This window comes from Argopecten irradians, chromosome 16 (assembly GCF_041381155.1).
Source record: "Argopecten irradians isolate NY chromosome 16, Ai_NY, whole genome shotgun sequence".
Lineage (NCBI taxonomy): Eukaryota > Metazoa > Mollusca > Bivalvia > Pectinida > Pectinidae > Argopecten > Argopecten irradians.
In genome coordinates this window covers 21,356,181-21,376,819 of record NC_091149.1, presented here as the reverse complement: position 1 = coordinate 21,376,819, position 20,639 = coordinate 21,356,181, and the positions used below count along the sequence as shown (strand labels likewise).

Below are 20,639 nucleotides of genomic sequence, written 5' to 3'. Positions count from 1 at the left end.
TTACATTTCTCCTATTTCGATTTAGTTGACATTTAATAAGAAGAAATGTGTTAAAAACGTTTCTATTAAAGTGATATGTGACTTAATTTTCATACTTACGAATCAAGAAGAGCTTTTAATTTTTTATTCAACACCTAAAATACCAACATTTTGAATACGTTGAATACTTGCCATGCATATGTTTCAATTTTATAAATACAAATGATTAAGAACTGTGAATAATTTGGATGTACGTTTTCATTTCATGGTATGTTGTTAGTTATAGTATTAAGTGATTCCTGCGTGTATTGTTTCATCTGCATAAAAACAATGATTTTTAAAGTTCATACATTCTCAGCCTCGCTAGCCAAGGCTACCAGTCCGATCCTCTCTCTACTACAGAGAGAATGGGACTTATACCCTTGCCTAGTGAAGTTGATACATTCTGCGTTGTGAATAATGTTTTAAGGCATGATACATATTTGTCTATGCATTTGAATGGTTTTCGCAGTTTAAATAATCACACCTCATGTTTGTCAATAACTGAAGAATAATTACATGTCAAAATTTGAATTGTCTTCATATTTATATAGTTTGTTATCTAATTTTAGAACAATAAACTAAATTGATGTACACATGTTTCATTGTAGAAACCAATGAAAGGATTATATAGATAATGTTCAACCCTTCTGTCAATGCCTTAATTTTAATTAGCAATATAAGTTTACGTAGATGACTATGATATTCATGTAGCGAATTCAACCAAGATGTGTGATTCATATGCAGAAGTTTGATGTATGAATGGAAAATGCTACACAGCGTATACACAACATGTTTGGTTTATACCTACGACATACATAATGTACTAGGGTCATACGAATGTATGCCGTAATATCGGGGACAATACGTCTGTATGATGTAACAGTGAGGGCCATAAAACAGAATGACGTAATATTGGGGACCATACGAGTGTATAACATAACTGGTAGAGTCATACTAGTGCAGGGCCATATGGGTGTATGAAGAAAACATCGTGTCATTTAGGTTCGTTTGAGGAAAAGGTGAGATGGAAACACGCATAATCCTGTCTCCTAGTTCTATCTAGACCCTTTATTTAGCCTAATTGATATCGAATACTAATTATATATAAAATCAATCGATCATTAACAAGTTTCCTAATGAAGTAGTGTATTGAGGCAATTGACATTATATCTTAAATTATCAAAGCGTGAAATTAGATATTAGACTCCAGTTTCCACCAGAAACATTTCTTTAATTTCGACCCGTCGTATCAATTACGTAAATAACCCAGGGTACATATGTGTACATTATGGGACTGTGGTATCCTCGATACTCCAGTGGTTACTATCACTGACGTTATATCCAAGCCTAGCAAACCAGGAGGAAAAATCTTACCAATCACACGCCTGCGGAGACTAAAGATTACAGAGAGAGCTACGCCCAACTTCAAAGCAACAGTCAGTCATGGTTAACCTATATTTAGATAGTGACATGAAAATGTGTACACATGTATATGCTAGGTAAAATAAACACTTATGGACGCGCCAAATTTAGACACAAAAATTTAACCAACCTATTTTGGTGCTAAATTATTCTAATTTACAGTATCGAATACGTTGACTTCACAAAAGTCCATGAGGCGATAGCTGTACATGTCTAGTCATCTAATGTGTTCGATCTTTACGATAATAAATTATTTCGAGTCTGAATTTTCAAACGGTATCATAACAACAGCAGAAACACAATGGAACCTTCTATCATACCATTGCATCAGACAAAAATACTGACGCAGTATCAATTATTATGTTATTATATTTCTTTCATACCTACGGGTGTAATACTGGCTGGTCTAGGGCAATACACTCATGCCGCCTGAGGCTGTATTGCATGGCTACCCATGCAATAAAGCTTCGTGACGTCACGACGTCAATAAAATTCCTATTTCCTCGGTAAAATTTTAACATTTTCTTCACTTCTCAAACTTGACTGGTTTTACTATAACAGATGCAAACAACGGATTTTTTGTTAAATATATCACGTAATTTTTCATGTATGAAAAATTGACTTTCAGTCGTGTATTTCTTCGAATTTATTTCAAAATGGCGGGATATTATAGATGTTAAATCACAATAAAACTTCGAGGTATGGAAGAAAAATACTCTTTCATAAGTTGATATGAAGGATAGGGATATTCTACTCTCGGGATCACAAAATGTTGCAAAACCCTCGGCAAGCCTCGGGTTTTACTACATTTTGTGACCCTCGGGTAGAATATCCCTATCCTTCATATCCACATATGAAAGAGTCTTATATTATGAAGGTAGACGGCGGATAATTTAGTTTTTTGACTTCAATAGAGCATAGGCAATTCGTAATTAGCAGTATTTGATAACTTTGAATTCCATAATTTTAGTTTGAGTCAAACATATTCTGCCATCCACTATGGGAATAAAACAGTGTAATCTCTATCCAAAGTGTAAGATTGTAAGCTTTCTTTTTTACGGGTTTAAGTTTATTTTCAGTTCCATTCATCTCTTAGAAATAATTTCATACTGATTTTTAAGAATTTAATCGAGGATATTATATATATTATATCGGTAATTTGCTGTATTATTTTTAAACCCATCTAGTACACTTACTGTAGTCTCATATCCATAGTTATACATATTTAGCCTATCTTTACCTACATTTAAGATATTAAAAGAGGCCAAAAACTATAGGAAGAATGATATTGTGGATTATATCGTCTTTCCTTTTATCATACTATCTAGGGTATTTTTTTCTAACTGAATATATTGTCATATAAATGATTAGTGTTATACATATCATTATTAACGTATTATTTTTTCAAAGTAATATCATTATACACAATGAAAAGATATTCAGTACAATTTGCTCCAAGAATAGGACCAAAATAAGGGTCGCAAATTCACCTATCAATATTACTTTGACAGGATAATTTACTTTGAAAAAAAATAATGTGGTGATTGTTTTTGCTGCCATTGATAAGGTATGTTGATATATGAGGAAAGGGTGTTGAAAAAATCTGCTAACTTGTGCCTAATCCTTCCGAATATCAATGGCAATAGATACAATGTAAAGAGACCCTAATTGTAACTTCATATATTGACATGGCTATTTAATAGGACTTAGTGGTATTCCTATTAATTTTTCTTTGGATAAGAACTGAGTTTTAGTGAATACATTTACTCTTTAGATGATAGAACTAATCAATCTCTTTACTTAGTCTTGCTAATATTGTCTTACTGTCATTCAAATAAGATAATGAATAAGTATACAATAATGGGGATTCAGATCGTTTGGAAAGTATATAAAGTATCGATTATTATAACTCAGCTAATCACCTACACAGCGGCCGTACCACGTCAAATATCATGAATCTGATATCGTTAATAGGACACGACCAAATTTTAAACTCAACTCTGGAAGGGATGTATCATATATCATTAAAACATCAATCCATTTTCAGATCGTTCAAATAACTTTCGTTCATTAATCAGAAAGTGTAGAGAGAACGTATGTCAACAGAGGGACGACAACAAGACCGAATAGGGACCATGGTCGGTTGTTATTTTTATATATCTTTAAATGTCTACGTCGGAAAGGGACTTGGCTATCAACAACATTTGGGTAAATTAGCAAAGGTGAGTGTCTTGGGACAATAGTGTTATTTTACACAGCGCAAATATGGAACAATCGCTGATGTTTAAACTTGATACTTGAATATTATGATATACTTTTACGTGTTAAATACCCGGCTTTTGGATTGTCGCCATACCGAACGATAAAAGATCGGAACCACTTGCTAAACAAACAATCGAATAGCGGAACAGATAACTATACAGGTGTATTTATTTTTGGTTCTTATTGTCCTTTCTTTAAATTAGAAAACGTGACTGACGATATTGTGATATGTTGGATAATAAAGCTGTCTTGTGATCTGCAAGGGATCAGTTAACGGGATTTGCTTAGCGGGATGTCTTAACGTTACCGAGAATTATATGTGGACTATTACACTCTGCATACCATGTAATAACGGAGGATTGGTCATTAAAGAACATTGGAATAAATAAAATTCAAGAGTAAGTGGATAGTTAAGTGAAAATTGAAGTTATATTTCAATACTTCAAATTAGTATTGGAAATATTCTTTTTCCTTTTCATAATGAAGAATATGTGAATATATCAAAAGCACATTGGAAGTAAACCAAACCAGAGTAAGTGGATGGTTTTGTGAAAATTGCAGCTATATGTCAAAACTGCAAATCATTATTGAAAATATTTTTTCCCTGAGGATCAGGGAGAATCTATGATTATATGCATTACACATTGATGAGAACTCGGTTTCAAAAGGATGTTTAAGTGAAAATATCACCAGCATGTGGAAAGTGCGAAACTTTCCTTTGTATGTGAAGTGATAGGTAACTGTGGACACTACAATGCTATGATTTTCTTATTGATCAACGAATTCATATTTCGTTCTTACATCTAAAACCGTATAGAAAAAACGTAAAGACTTAATCATCAGTTTCATGTGACGAAATTTATCCAGTGTTACGTATCATATCATACGAAAGAATAATAAGGACTTAATCATCAGTTTCGTATGAAGATATGTATCCGTTGTTCCGTATCATCCACATAAATACTTTGTTTTAATATTTCTGTGACTAAATTAACTGTTGAAGATGGATGTACGTGTTCTATTGTCGTTCGGCTTAGTGATAGCTGCAGCCGTGTGTCCCGTCACATCATACACCCATGACAATGTGAAAGCTGTACTCACGAACATCTTCACGACAAACTCTTACAATAAAGTGGTCCGTCCATACGCTGACCAGTCCTATATTACTATAATGTACATCAATATGTTCCTAATTGGAATAACAGATATCGATGAAGTGCAAGAAAAAATGACTACAACCGCCTCCCTCGAACTTTTCTGGGTCGATCATTACATGGTGTGGGATCCAGCTGACTACAACGGCACCGACATTCTATATATCCCACAGAAAAATATATGGAAGCCAGATATAGCTTTAGATAATGGTTTCACAAAGCTAAAAGAGCTCGGGGATGACTCTTTGTTGACAAGAGTCTACTACGATGGCACGGTCGAATGGCGTCCATACGATGTGTTTGAAACAAAATGTTCCATCGATATCACGTATTTTCCGTTTGACAAACAAACTTGCAATATAATATTCGGAGTTTGGATGAGCCCGCTTAGTGACGTTGACGTCGAGTTGGGAAGCAAAGGGATTTTACTGGACAACTATCAGAGTAATGGTGAATGGGACCTTCTCACCACATCTGCGGTGGCGTCAGAATCACAACAATTTGGCGCAATCGTCACTTTTTCTGTCACTGTGAAACGGAGACCTCAGTACATTCTCTACAACGTTGTGTTTCCGATTATAATGCTGTCCCTGTTATCCGTGTTCGTCTTCGCCCTGCCGGTTGATTGCGGGGAAAAGATGGGCTACATCATGACGCTGTATCTCGCGTTTGCTGTATTTCTAACGATCGTTAGTGCGTCACTTCCCGTTAGCGCTTCCATGTCCTTATTGAGTTTGTATCTAATCCTACTTCTTATTACGGGAACTGCAACTGTCATGATTACAACATTGGAGCTTCGTATCCACTATCTCGACGACTCCTACGAAATTCCAAAATTAGCAAAATGGCTGGTTCGCGTGCGGAAAAGGATGCGGTGTCGCAGAATAAGCAAGAAAATACACGATGCAAATGAAGTCGAGGCAAGCCGGACAAACCTGAAGGGGGCAACAGGAGACTCTTTATCGCTAGACAACGTTAAAAAGCCGATGGACAGAAAACCCATCACACCGGAAGTGCATAAGGAAGACTTGGTATGGCCGGATGTGACGGCAGCCATCGATTTTTTCTGTTTCTGGTTTTTCTTACTGGCGAATATTTTGATTACAGTTATTGTATTTGCCGACGGGTATATTAAGAGTCAGAAGTAGAAAGTTTACCCCAGTGTATATATGTTCTAGTTCCATCCGAAAACCACTTTGAATTTTATTTTTTTTCTATTAAAGATACCACTCCGCCAACGAATGGTAAATATTATTTATTAAAACAGGAGCAGATGAATTGGTATTTTTTCTTCAGTAACAAAATTTACTTACTTTATACTATTATCATCATCTAAAAGTTTGTGTTTTTTATTTTTAATTACTTCAATAAAAAATATTGAAAAGAAAAAAATTACCCTGAAAACAAATTCATGAACCATTGCTCTGTATAAAGTGAGGTACTGATTGTGTAGACAACTAAAGTAAGACAAATTATTTTATATGGCTTTTGTATTAATTAGGCGTATATACACGATCAAACTATTGTCTAATGATAAATATTATTCATGTTTTGTTGGCGGTGGAACACCATTAACGGATTCTATATTTAGAATTTGATTTACAGTATCAAAAGCGATTTATCTTTAAAATGAACATTAATGTATTATACTAAGGAATAGTATATTATGAAACTTTAAAAAAATGTTTTGTACATATTTTCATCGAAAAATATAATCTGAAGTTTTGCAAGAGATAATCATAAATATTGTAAGTTTACTTCTATTTAATTTATCATTTAAAGATACCATATAGCCGGTTATTTATTCGGGTCGCATTTTTAACTCTGATGATCCTAAAGTGTTAGCGTTAAGTTTAACATCGTTTTAGACCTGTCTACGTAGGTATTAACTGCATGGATTTTTGTCGTAAATGTTTGATTAATATATAAGCCTCTCTTTAAATGACAATCGCAAAATGACAAAATGATGTGTATGCAAGCGTAAGTAGAATCTCTTCACGAAAAACTCTTGTACCTGCTATTGACACTAATATTAAACATAATAGCATGGTTATTTGGTGACGGAAAAATATTCTTAACCCAATGGACATGCTTTACTGAAATCCATTTTTTCACATATTTGACAAAATTTACATGCTATATAATAACAATAAATTAATCAATAGTAACTACTAACGATAGCCCCGATGCATACACATACTGTATTTTATCAACGTAAAAAAGTAGTAATATTCTGATACACTTAAAAGTGATATTCCGAATTTGCATATTACAAAGTTATCTGCGGGTAGGTTTTGATTGTGCCGTCATGCGTTTTGGAGCGTAACGTCATACGTTTCGGAGAAAACGACGTGAATTGCGCTCACAAAATAATGACGTAAAAATCGAAACCTACCCGCAAGGGAGCTAACTCTGTAATTTGCAATGACGGAATACATACAAAATGTCACTAGTCTAAACTTTAAACAGGGATTAATAACTTAACTCATTCACCCCTGTAGACGCGTTTCGACCTTTTTAATTCAAAGGATGTTATAAGTTCATTATAAATTTTCAGGGATGAATGAGTTCATAGTTTTTTAAATAATGGTTATATCAATATTTTGATAAGCATACATTGCATTATATTACATGTATATACCAAAAACAGGTTATGTTGTAAGTACTCTGTATCATGACGGGGAATGAATAATACTATACATGTTCCTATGTCATAAGCGTGAATTACCTCAAATAATATCATCCATAACATTTTACGAAATATTCACATTAATGCGGTTTTTTTTCCAAAATATATTTTAAAAAAATATTAGTTTTGTATCACATATGGCATTATATACATGTATTAAATCTATGTAATAAATTGATGATAGATGTAAATAGATTTTATTGACTAAATTCTTCAGTGAATGTTGCTTCTTTGCGAAAAAGGGTTTATGTTCACTCTTGAGGATTGTTCTGAAATAGAATGGACACAATTATATTAAACACAATTGCTTTTACTAAAGTAAAAGCAGACGTAGCAACAAAGCTGTAGTATTAAACCTTAAACAATGATACTATTTATACTCATTTTATAGACTTGGTTCATCAAACATACTTAATAATGTAAACACAGAAATTAACACAAAAGGAACTAATGTTATACTGTAAACCCAACAGTGTTTCGCGTGCGGATTACTTTTGTGAACTTCGCGATCAAGATAAATTCGAGAAAAATTTATCTCTGCGATATATATCTAAAGAAATATATCCATCCATTTTTTATATGTTTTAAAATGGAAATCGCGAATTTTAGTAACCGCCGAAGACACTTTATACCTAGTAATTGTTCTACAGAAAACTGGGCGTGCATTTCTGTGAATATATGAATCTAAATTGTTAAGTGTTAAATGATATAATTGTATATATTGATCACGAATCGCGAAATTTAGCACTCGCGAATTAACCATGTTTACAGTAATAAGCTTTATCGACCGATACATTAGTTAAACCTATCTATTTTTTGTAAAATATCACGCATAGTTAATTCAAACTCGATGATCGTCTTCTGAACCCGTTATTCATTATATATTTGACGAACCTGTTTCTTTGTTAGTCTTAATTCTACGTTAACGGAAAAATATTGTTGTTGTATATTGAGGGATTGTCAGTAACATGTTTACCCCCGAATAGCATTTAAACTCTTCTATTCTTCAAGCTGGAGCAGTTCATTATGATTTATAGGGGTGGTTTTGAAACACCTTGTCGGTCTACACAACATTCGTCATGTTAATAACATACTTATCTATGGCTCAGTGTATTAAATTTCAAGTTAAGTAATCCAATACAGCAAAAAATTACCTTTGTGTACACGAAATGAACATTATAGAGAATAAGAATATCGACTATCCAGAGCGCCAAAACATATCTACATCAGATAGACAAATGTATTTACATGTACTAGCTGACAAGTGTCAAGATACATTATGTAATGGTTGGCAAAGCAGATTTTAACTCATTCACCCCTGAACATTCATAATGAACTGTTCCGCTCATTGAATTCGAAAAGTTCAAATGTTTCTCTAGTAATTTCTTGACTATGTTAAATTAAAATCATGCCTTCATTGAATTGTGTGATTATATATCTGCGCTGGTTTTGTTCGAATATGAGATTACATCATTACTCCCCACACAAAATGTGAAAATGAGTTATATTATTTATATTTGTATCATATTTTATAGACCTTGGTAAAATTAATGGTGATTTTTTTGGTGTTTTTCTGTTTGCTTGATTTTTTGTTTGTTGATTTTTTATTTATTTTAGCATGTACATATGAATGTAAGTGTTTTCAATATGTCAAAATTCAAAAATGCAATTTGTGAAATGATGATTATGAAAATTCCAGTATAAATGGTAATGTAAACTATTCGTCTAAGTTTGGCTTCTCATTTGGATGTTGTATACGTAGTAATTACTAATAATCGGTTTTGTCAAAAGCCTGTAATTGAAATACAGTCATTCCGACAAAGGAGTTATTATAAAATGAGACTTCTGATTAAAGGGACAATTCAATCTAAGAGACCATTAACATCTGTACATATATCAGAAAAAATCCAGTTCTAATGGAAATTAGATCAGTCGGTTTTACTTTGATATGGCAGAAATGCCCATGGTGGTGAAACGCGACTGAAATGTTCAAACACGCTCGCTGTCCGCCATTACACATTGTGGTCAAACATCTTGTATGCCCCTTGCTCGTAGAGTAATGCGACGTTTGTCTAGAAATGCTCAAATCGCTCTGACAGTAGTGTGTTTACCGTACTAGGTGAATTGTCTTTTATCATTTTATCATTCGTTTACGTGCGTGACTTTGGCTCGGATATGGGTACAGCGTACATTTTATACCTGCTTAATCGTATTGATCAACGATTTGTAATTACAACAATATCAATAATAATACTAAACAATGACGTAGATTTTTTCAATATTTTCTGTTATATGTTTCATAAAAAATATAGAACAATACATTTATGCCATATTTTGCTCCTTGGTTTTGTAAAAGAATTAGTCTGAGTGAATTGTCTCTTTAAATTGGCACAATATGAGTGTGTATAGTATTTTTCTAAAAGAAATCAATTAGATAATGTATGGTTGTTCTTGGTGACGTCAAACACCCTTCCCTCAATGGTATTCATCGTGGCCATAGTCGATATTATGTATGTCCAATGTCAAATTAATAACATAATCCCATGGTTTTAAATATGAAGTTTTCCGCTACTGAGCACAATCATGATACTTTTTACGCCTCCAATACTTGCTAAAATGTAACAAACTTAAGTAGTTTGAAATTTACAACTTGTTTTATTTAAAAAAAACAATTGTTCCAAATAACTTCAACAAACCTACATTGCTATGTTAATAAACATGAAACATTTGTACATGTATTGTGTTTTCTTTTCTGGAAATAAAAGGTATTCAACTGTATCGAGTAATTATCAGTCAGGCCGGTACGATTGTATGGACATTCCAGAGACTTCTGTAAAGGTTCATTATTACAATTACCATTTGATTAAAATAAATTGATATTACAAAAATTTCTTTCTGGGCTTTAGAAAATAAAAATAAACAAAACTGAAAACAAAAACAAAAACAAACAAAATAAACAAATACAAAAAGAAAGTAACCTAATGAAAAACTAAAATCAAAAGCTGTCTTTGTGCACGTCATCACACATCGTCGGTTATAGCTGCATAACCAGCATACCCTACGAAGTAGTCTGATAAACGAATCGTAGGCTAGTGGAGTTTACACGATCTTGTTTCCGAGGTTTAGGCTGGTGGTATTTAGACACTGTGGTTTCCGAGGATGAGGCTAGGGGAGTTTAGACACTGTGGTTTCCGAGGTTGAGGCTAGAGGTATTTAGACACTGTCGTCAACGAGAGTGAGGCCAGTAGAGATTAGACACTGTGGTTTCCGAGGATGAGACCAGTGGAGTTTAGACACTGTGGTTTGCTAGGATGAGGCCAGTGGAGTTTAGACACTGTGGTTAACGAGGATGAGGCCAGTGGAGTTTAGACACTGTGGTTTGCTAGGATGAGGCCAGTGGAGTTTAGACACTGTGGTTTCCGAGGATGAGGCCAGTGGAGTTTAGACACTGTGGTTTCCGAGGATGAGGCCAGTGGAGTTTAGACACTGTGGTTAACGAGGATGAGGCCAGTGGAGTTTAGACACTGTGGTTAACGAGGGTGAGGCTGGTAGAGTTTAGACACTGTGGTTAACGAGGGTGAGGCTATTGAAGTTTAGACACTGTGGTTAACGAGGGTCAGGCTATTGAAGTTTAGACATTGTGGTTGACGAGGATCAGGCTAGTGGAGTTTAGACAATGTGGTTTCCGAGGGTGGGGCTAGTTGAGTTTAGACAATGTGGTTAACGAGGGTCAGGCTAGTGGAGTTTTGAAACTTTGGTTAACGAGGGTCAGGCTTGTGGAGTTAAGACACTGTGGTTTACGAGGGTCAGGCTAGCGGAGTTTAGACACTGTCGTTTACGAGGGTGGTCCTCACATACCCCATTCTGATCTCTTACATTATAATCCTACTCAGATAATGTAACGGTAGGTGAACAGACTGTAGCGGACGAGAGTGTCACATTGAATTGACTGTGCCACCAAAATGTCCAAGAAAAGGCGGACAAGAGTGTCACATTGAATTGGCTGTGCTACAAAATGTCCAAGAAAAGGCGGACGAGAGTGTCACATAGCACTGACCGTACCACATAATGTCCAAAAAAAGGCGGACGAGAGTGTCACATAGCATTGACCATACCACATAATGTCCAAGAAAAGGCGGACGAGAGTGTCACATAGCATTGACCGTACCACATAATGTCCAAAAAAAGGGGGAAAAGGTCACACTAATACTTTTATGTTTTTTGTCCAAAAACTCGGTCGATTCACTGTGTAGACAGCGAAAAATAATCAAATCACTAGTAAAATTTTCTTTAAAACATTTTTAATTGATATTCTTCAAAACAATATAATTTAGTTTTCGAATGTTTACATATGTATGGATCTTATTCGGGGAGCAAACACATATCAAGTGCCGCAATGTACAATATCAAATGCAGTTTTTTGATCGCAATCTCTAGAGCTCACATGCAAATTAATTATTGAAAATATTGCAGGGGTCATTTCAAATAATCTATATGTAATGATATTTAAACCTGAATAGAATAGCATTGTACTGAAACTTCTTTGTACTTACCTATCGAACATATATCTCCCTCGTCTCAGAGGTCGTGACAATAGATCAATGGCGTCTTATAATCATGACGTCATGATCACTGGTCCAGAAACGAGTCCTTTGTTTTCATATTCAGTTTTTGTTATGTGTTTTGGAAGTATTTTACGTGATATTACCAACCATGGCTATTTATTTCACGTTGGATGCGTTAGTAAGTAACCATAGTGCTATAATTTGTTCAATACCTGAATAGATAATACCGTTCAAATAATGATAGTGTCAACCGCTTATGGTGTCTGAGCTTTAATAACAATTTGTAGCCATGGGCTTATACCATACGTATCCGCTCATTAGAATACGTTTTGTCAATATCCGTATACACACAGCCTAAAGGTAAAAGAGAACTTTTATTCTACAATTGAGAAAGAGCAAATTCTTTCATGATTGTTAATAATAAATTTGTCGAAAATGAAATTCACCATCTACAATTTCATGATGACATCAAGGGCTACGTAGGAAATGTGTTATATTAACAACGGGAAACGACATACTGCAAAAGACATTTGGTATAAATATGTCAATGTCAGTAGCCTGATAGCAGGACAAAACAACCATGAATTTCACTATCTTTTCAAATGTCCAAAAAGGGAAATTAAAGCTATTAGAGAAAAATATTTTGATCAGTACTACACCAAATATCCTACTTTTTCAAAATTAGAGCGTCTATTGAATATCTGCAGTATCCAAGTTTAAATCGAATTAGCAATTTTTCTAAGAAAGATAATGAAATTACTTTCAATTAAACACTATACGATTATAACTCTATGTATTTGTATATCTTGTACATGTATATTTTGTGTCCATCTTGTCATGTATATGTCTATGTACATCATTATGTCCTCATGTAACACATTTTCAAGTGTCTGAGAGTAACAAATAAAATCTACCTTTAACCTCAGACGTATCAAGAGCTAATCTTATGCTTTAAAGGTAGGTTTCGCCCAATGAAATATAAAGACTACGAAATTGAAATTTATCCTATACATAGATATAATCTTCAGATCATTTTCAATGCATACAGCGAACGATATGGGTGGTCAGTTGCCTAGCTTGACCAGGAAAATACTCCTCTAAAAATAGAGCGAAGCCAAGCTTTACATAGAACATGACGTATTTTTTTCCAAAACGAGGCCGCAGCAACAAACGGAAGCGTGCAACAAAATGTCAAATAGAAGTGACAGTCTTGCCACGGCATGTTTAGTTAAAAAACAACAACAACAAATCGAAGTGCGAGGGACTGTTTATACATATCATATAATCTAAAACACTTCATGTTACTTACATACGCTCGCTAACTTTGTACACCAAATATACATGTAGTTAGTCTGCGGTTGTTTGTGCGCTGGCATATGTGTTGAAATTTAACTCACCACGTGCAATGCCGTTACACGAGTCCCAACAGATCCCGGCAAGTTCCGCTTGAGATGTGGCTTCTGTTTCTTCTATTGCTACATTCCATCTCTGAACTCAATTCCCTATAGATATCCTAGGGTGCTACCGAATCCATTATAATTTCCCCCACTTTGTTGCCGATTCAGATATATTTTTTTTCATCTCACACCTTTCGTTCAGCCATTTTGTTTACTTTTAGTGCGTGACAATGCGCATGCGCCAAACTTCGACAACACAATCCATCGCATCTTCATTTGCATATTATTTTGTCTGACGGACACCGTAATAAATCAAGGATTTCCTTCAATTTTGGATTCAAGACACATTTGTTCAATCTCAAACACATAAAGAAATTAAATTGAGATATTTTAATATGTTTTTTCATCTTTTCTTCCGCTTATCGAATTTCACAAAAAAATATTTATTTGGTTTGGCGAAACCTACCTTTAAGTTTGGTATAGTTCTTAGCTCCTTGCTTAACTTAATCGTCAGAAATAGTGTCAAAAAATTCAAAGTACGAGAAAATTATGGCAACATTTGGAGGGTTGCTCCATTATACTTGTAGTCATTTGAATAGTCAAGGTTATTGAAGAACGATCTTCCCTGAATGCCATGCATTCAAATAGGAAAAAACTTCATTGTTAAGTGTTATCTCGACATTCCAGGGGCTACTATCACTGACGTTATATCCACCCTCGACTATCTCATAGTAAAACGGGAAGCAACAGAAGACACGGGCTATTTGATCCTTTGGTGTACATCAAATGAATTGTATAACGGTATATTGTGGATGACTGTGTTGTTTGAAGTTGGGTGTCACTCTCTCTGTAATGTTTAAAGGAAGTCTCTGCAAGCCTGTGATTGTCAGTGTTTTTCTGCTGAGTTGCCTTCAGCTTTACTATGACATTATCTAGGAGTGGCCAGAACGCCAGTGATAGTAAGCCCTGGATTATCGAGGATGCATTCCATAAGGATATACCATAAAAAGCCAGAAGGCTAATAAAACTAACAAATTACAGGCTTTTCACGCAGATTGCATTTGTACGATGTTTAACTTCAGTACCGTTATTCGATTCTATTGATGAACATCAATGAACTAAACTGTTTCATCTGTTGTTGTAGTCAGAGCCTCAGGTTTGATATGCCCTAGGTCAGGGGGTGGACAGTTACCCATGGATACCGAAGACGCAATTACAGCAAATATACAAACATATTGAATACATCGGAGCAATGTGTTCCATCACCTGTGCTCTAGAGAATCGGGAAAATGAATTGTTTGCTCATACGTAGTTATCGGGCCCTGGTGCCCTGAAGGAATTAGGCTTAGTACAAATGTACCGATGATATCCATTATCTACCATTGATTGTCTATTGAACATTGAAATACTATGGTAATTGTTATGTGTGGTCTCATCCCTTTTATTTAACTTATAGGGCTAACTTAACACGTGAAATTCGACGATTATAATTTGATTCATGTGGTATAGATCAAGAATTTATGAAAATGCATCAGAGCTAATCTTTCATTTTACGGTAGCAAGTAACAGTTTGATCTCTTCATGAGTATCATGAGTTAATTAATTTGCCAAATTGCCGGAATAATTTTTAGCGTCTTGATTGGCATAATGGTATCTCGTTGTCAGAAATATGATCTAGATGTTGCTTCATCGTGCTTGCAACCAAGATTATTTAAGAATGGTCTCTAGTATACATTGTGTCGTATATGTGTGTAATACGTATTTGGGAGGCTGCGGTATACCGATGTTGTATCCCCTTTTAAGTTGTAATGGACACATTTCTCATTGTAAAGTGCTACTGACTGCAACAGGACATCAAACAGCCCATCCTGGTAACAGTCAACAGGCAGGCTTTAACAAAAGATATCCTCGATAGTTTAGTTTTCTTATCATTGTGGATCCAGCTCATGCGTAGAAGTTATTGCAAAAATCATACAGGTAGTTTGGTCCTTTAATGTACATCCTTTGAATCAAATAAGAGTACATTGTGGGTATGGTTTTGAATGTCCCTCTCTGTAATCTTCAAACGGACTCATTGTAGGCCTGCCTGTGATTGACTTATCTTTCTCTTGAAAAACTTAGATTTACAATGACATAGCCAGAATGATAGTAACTAACCCCTAGAGTATATGTCGATTGTGATTACTGGTAAAGGTGTGTAAATGTATGTAGCTGGGAAAACATTTTAAATTGATTTTTTCCTGTTTGCGATGCCGAGTGCCACCAGTGCTCTAAAGAATCGGGAAATTAATAACTAGGTTTACTCATCAGTAAGCATCAGCCCCTTGTGTCCTGGAAGGATTAATGCTTAGTACAATCGTACCTGTGATATTCAGTGAAAACCTATTAAACTTTGGAATGCTATGGTAATTGTTAGTTGCGGTCTCATTAATCTTGTTTAACGGAACCTAGTTGTCAAAAGTAATTTGGTGGATTTTATTTGTTTGGGTCCAACGTCCTGTATTCACAGTCCGAGTCATTTAAGGCCTTGCAGGGTCTTACTGTGAGGTGATGGCGGGTCAAAGTACCCAGAAAAACATGTCATCTACCTGCAGTCAGTACCTGACAACTATTCCACATACGATTCGAAATTGGAGGGCATGTGGTATTTCTATGATGATTTGTGATTATAAATAAAGACTTGACAGGATTTTGAAGCATGTTATGCAAATGTCAGAAGCCAAGTAACGGGATAAAACAATCATGTTTTAAAAACGGGCCAGAGCATTGATTTTGTGTTTAATTTTACAGTACACATAGCAAGTGACAGTTCCATTTCTTAACCTTAGACGTATCAAGGACTAATCTTATGCTAACTTCGGTATCATTCTTAGATTCTTGACTTAAGTATGTTTCACTGTGTGGAAAATCCTAAAGTAAAGTTGTTGTAAAGTGTATTTTATTGATAAATACGGCAAAATCTAGAAGGTTGCTCCACCATGCTTTCAGTCATTTTACCAGCCGAGGTTTAAAAAATCAACCTGGCCAATCCAAGACTGATTGAATAGTTCACGCCGCCTTGTACCTTCAGTTACGTTTATCAATATTAGCCCACGCAATATCGAAGATAAAATCAAAGAAAAAAACCGAACATTTTAACTAGATGGAGGCATTCTTTCCGTCACCTGTGCTCTAGGGAATCAGTAGATGAATATGTTTACTTAAATGTATTAGTATTTTAAGCACCAGTCCCTGCTGTCCTGAAGGGATTACGTTTAGTACAAATGTACCAGAGACGTATCTATCCTTGAATGTCTATTTAACTTTGGTATACTGTATATGCCGGTGATAATTACTATCTGTGGTTTCATCCCTCTTATTCATTTCACGGGGCCTAGTTATCAAAAGAAGGGCCATAATTGTAATTTGGTTTATTTGATTTGTTTTGGTTTAATGCCATGTATTGGCGGTCAGAGTCATTAAAGGCCGTCACAAGCCTTTATAATGAGGTGATAGAAGGTCAAAGTACCCGACACAAAACACTAACCCACAGTCGGTAACTAGCAACTGTTCCACATGCATGATTCTAAGGTGGAGGGCACGTGGTAATATCATATTTCTATAGTACATGCAATTACTATTCTTGGTCTCAGTCCCCAACCAGGATGATAATTACCGATCTGTGGTTAGTACCTGGCAACTGCCCTACGTGGGATTCGAACATAGATGGCGTCTGTAATTTGTTTGGGCATCTGAAATACCTTATGGCCACTGTAGAAATACGTTCAGACATCAGTTAAATCATAGAATACCATTAACTAGAATAAAACCAGAGCTCCATGAATTAGATAACAAGAGGCTAAATGTCATTAACGTCATCGGACAACCGTGGCACATGGTGGATTTTCAATATGGGTCCATCTTTATTTTGGACAGACACACTTCTGTTTTGGAGGGTCTAACCATCACAAAGTTTCTTAGACCTCCCATTAAATTCTGTACCCATGGAACTGAACAAAATGTGTTTTCAAGATGGCGCGGCCGTCTTGGATTTTGAATCAACCCGAAAAATAGCAAAATGGTATAAATAATGTAATGGAGACTCCTGGTATGGTGAATGTAAAATAAAACATACACGTATACATGTACATATTTACGCATAACCAAAAACAATTGTCAGCCAAAAATATGACATTGCATTCTTTTATTGTTAAATCCACGATATTATATATCTAAAATCAATGAGTTTGTATAAAAATATTCAATTAATATGAGTTGTAAAATGAGATAACAATCCAGCAGGTGTTTTAAATCTAACAAAATGCCCGTTGGGCCTTAATGATTATCTGGCAGTTAATCCAATATATTAAATTGTCATGCTTTGTTAAATTGTGTTTCTTTGATATTTTATATATAGTAGAACTGAAATACATTGTATGTTGTTTACAGTTGGTAGCATATCTGATTGTTGTGTTTGAACAAATTTGGTAGCTCTTTGTCAAAGCATGCTACATATCCAATATCAGTACCCGGGCCTAATATCATTTTTGTAAGGCTTAATATTTGGCAAGAAATCGTTAAAAAGGTTTCAGCCTTTTTGATCCCTGTGACCTAATATGAAGGCCGAGGATATTCATGCCGGCATACTGCAATATCAGGTCTATAGTGCTATTAGTAATTGACAAGAAGTTGTTTAAAGATTTCAGCCTTTTTGACCCCTGTGACCTTGAATGAACGACGTGGCCATTCATTTTAACAAAATTGGCAGCCCTTTCATACTAGCATGCTGCAGTACCCCCCGGCCTTTTAGTTATCGAGAAGGTTTTTTTTTATATATATATTTTGTCTTTTTGACCCCTGTGACCTTGAATGTAAATCATTCATTTTAATAAACTTGGTAGCCCTTCAGGCATGCCTAATATGAGTACACTGGGCCTACTCCAACAATGTTAGAGGTTAACATGACGAGATAATTTTTAACATTGCGTCGTATGACATAAGACCTCATACACGTGTAGGGGTACCTTGGGCCTTGCAATCATTGTGAATAATTCGTTTGAAAGAAATGTACAAGAAACGGCACACGACACATAGCGCACAGACTCAATGGACTGCGCACGACGACGGACGAAGCATGATGACTATAAGTCATCCTTTGCCTTCCTGTCAGTTGACTTAAAAATGCACATGCATTAATCTGTATATAATGTGTAGCAATGTAGAGAGATCGTTATGATTGCAAACGCAATGATCCAGAAATGATCGAGTCATAGCAACATTGAAAACTAGATCGCAAAAAAATTACAATCAAAAAGTTTTATTTTCAGTTAAAAACGCAAACAAATGACCCGCATAAAAATCAAATTGCTATCTTTACTCGTTCCATGCAATGTGCATCGTTGATATTCCAGGGGTTACTGAATACCAGTCTCTATAATACTGGGAAACAAGAGGCCCATGGGCCTTAACGGTCATCTGACTATTAGTACAATACAACACAGTCGTTTAAAGATTTTAACCTATTTGACCCCTGTGACCTTGATTGAAGGTGAAGGTAAATCATTTGAACAAACTTGGTAGCCCTTTATCCCAGCATGCTACATGCCCAATATCAGTACCCTGGGCCTTCTGGTTCTTGAGAAAAAGTCATTAAAAGATTTTAGCCTATTTGCCACCCGTGACAAAGGTCATTCCTTTGAATAAACTTGATAGCCCATCATCCAAGCATACTACATGCCCAAGATCAATACCCTTGGCCTTCTGGATCTTGAGAAGAAGTCATTTAAAGATTTTAGCCTTTTTGACCTCCATGACCTTGAATGAAGGTCAAGGTCATTCATTTGAACAAACTTGGTAGCCTTTCATCCCAGCATGCTACAGGCCCAATATCAGTACCATGGGCCATCTGGGTCTTGAGAAGAAGTTGTTTAAATATTTAAACCTTTTTGACCCCTATGACCTTGAATGAAGATCAAGGTCATTCATTTTAACAAATTTGATAGCCATTCATCCAAGCATGTCAAAGGTCCAATATCAGGTCTCTAGGCCTCTTAGTTATTGACAAGAAGTTGTTTAAAGGATTTTAGCCTATTTGACCCCAGTGACCTTGTATGAAGGTCAAGGTCCTTCATTTTAACAAACTTGGTAACCCTTCATCCAAAAATGCTGCAAGCCTAATATGAGTATCCTTGGCCATTTAGTTCTTGAGAAGAAGTCATTTAAATATTTTAGCCAATTTGACCCCTGTGACCTTGAATGAAGGTCAAGGTCCTTCATTTGAACAAACTTGGTAGCCCTTTCTCCTAGCATTTTACATGCCCAATATCAGTACCCTGGGCCTTCTGGTTCTTGCGAAGAAGTCATTTAAAGATTTTAGCCTATTTGGCCCCCGTGACCTTGAATGAAGAGTAAGGTCATTCATTTGAACAAACTTGGTAGCCCTTCATCCCAGCATGCCACAGGCCTAATATCTGGTCCCTAAACCTCTTCATTATTCACAAGATGTTGTTTAAATGATTATAGCCTATTTGACCCCTGTGACCTTGAATGAAGGTCAAGGTCATTTATTTGAACAAACTTGGTAGCCTTTCATCCCAGCATCCTACAGGCCCAATATCAGTACCCTGGGCCATCTGGTTCTTGAGAAGAGGAGAAGATTTTAGCCTTTTTGACCCCAGTGACCTTGAATGACGAGTAAGGTCATTCATTTGAACAAACTTGGTTGCCCTTCATCCAAGCATGTCACAGGTCCAATATCAGTACCCTGAGCATTCTGATTCTTGAGAAGAAGTTGTTTAAAGGATTTTAGCCTATTTGACCCCTGTGACCTTGAATGAAGGTCAAGGTCATTTATTTGATCAAACTTGGTAGGCCCTTCATCCCAGCATCCTACTGGCCATATATCAGTACCCTGTGCCTTCTGATTCTTGAGAAGAAGTCGTTTAAAGATTTTGGCCTTTTTGACCCCTGTGACCTTGAATGAAGGTCAAGGTCATTCATTTGAAGAAACTTGGTAGCCCTCCATCCCAGCAACCTACAGGCAAAATATGAGTACCCTGGGCCCGTTATTGAGAAGAAGTCGTTTGAATGAAAATATAATGTTTAGCAATGTAGAGAGATCGTTATGATTGCAAACGCAATGATCCAGAAA

General features: G+C 35.6%; 1 protein-coding gene and 1 long non-coding RNA gene across 2 annotated transcripts; one reads left to right on the top strand and one right to left on the bottom strand.

The window, feature by feature from the left end:
• Positions 1-3,913: 3,913 nt before the first annotated feature.
• LOC138310361 (neuronal acetylcholine receptor subunit alpha-3-like) lies at positions 3,914-11,747 on the top strand. The gene has a single exon (XM_069251552.1). The coding sequence runs from the start codon at positions 4,709-4,711 to the stop codon at positions 6,005-6,007; it is 1,299 nt and encodes a 432-aa protein (XP_069107653.1). The 5' UTR covers positions 3,914-4,708; the 3' UTR covers positions 6,008-11,747.
• A 5,931-nt stretch (positions 11,748-17,678) lies between these two features.
• Positions 17,679-20,551, bottom strand: LOC138310215 (uncharacterized). The gene is made up of 2 exons (XR_011206368.1): positions 20,463-20,551; positions 17,679-20,170 (listed from the first exon to the last, which is right to left on the bottom strand). It is a non-coding gene; the product is annotated as an uncharacterized lncRNA (long non-coding RNA).
• Positions 20,552-20,639: the final 88 nt, after the last annotated feature.

Coding starts and splice junctions, on each gene's coding strand:
- LOC138310361 (XM_069251552.1), top strand. CDS start 4,709: ATGGATGTACGTGTTCTATTGTCGTTCGGCTTAGTGATAGCTGCAGCC.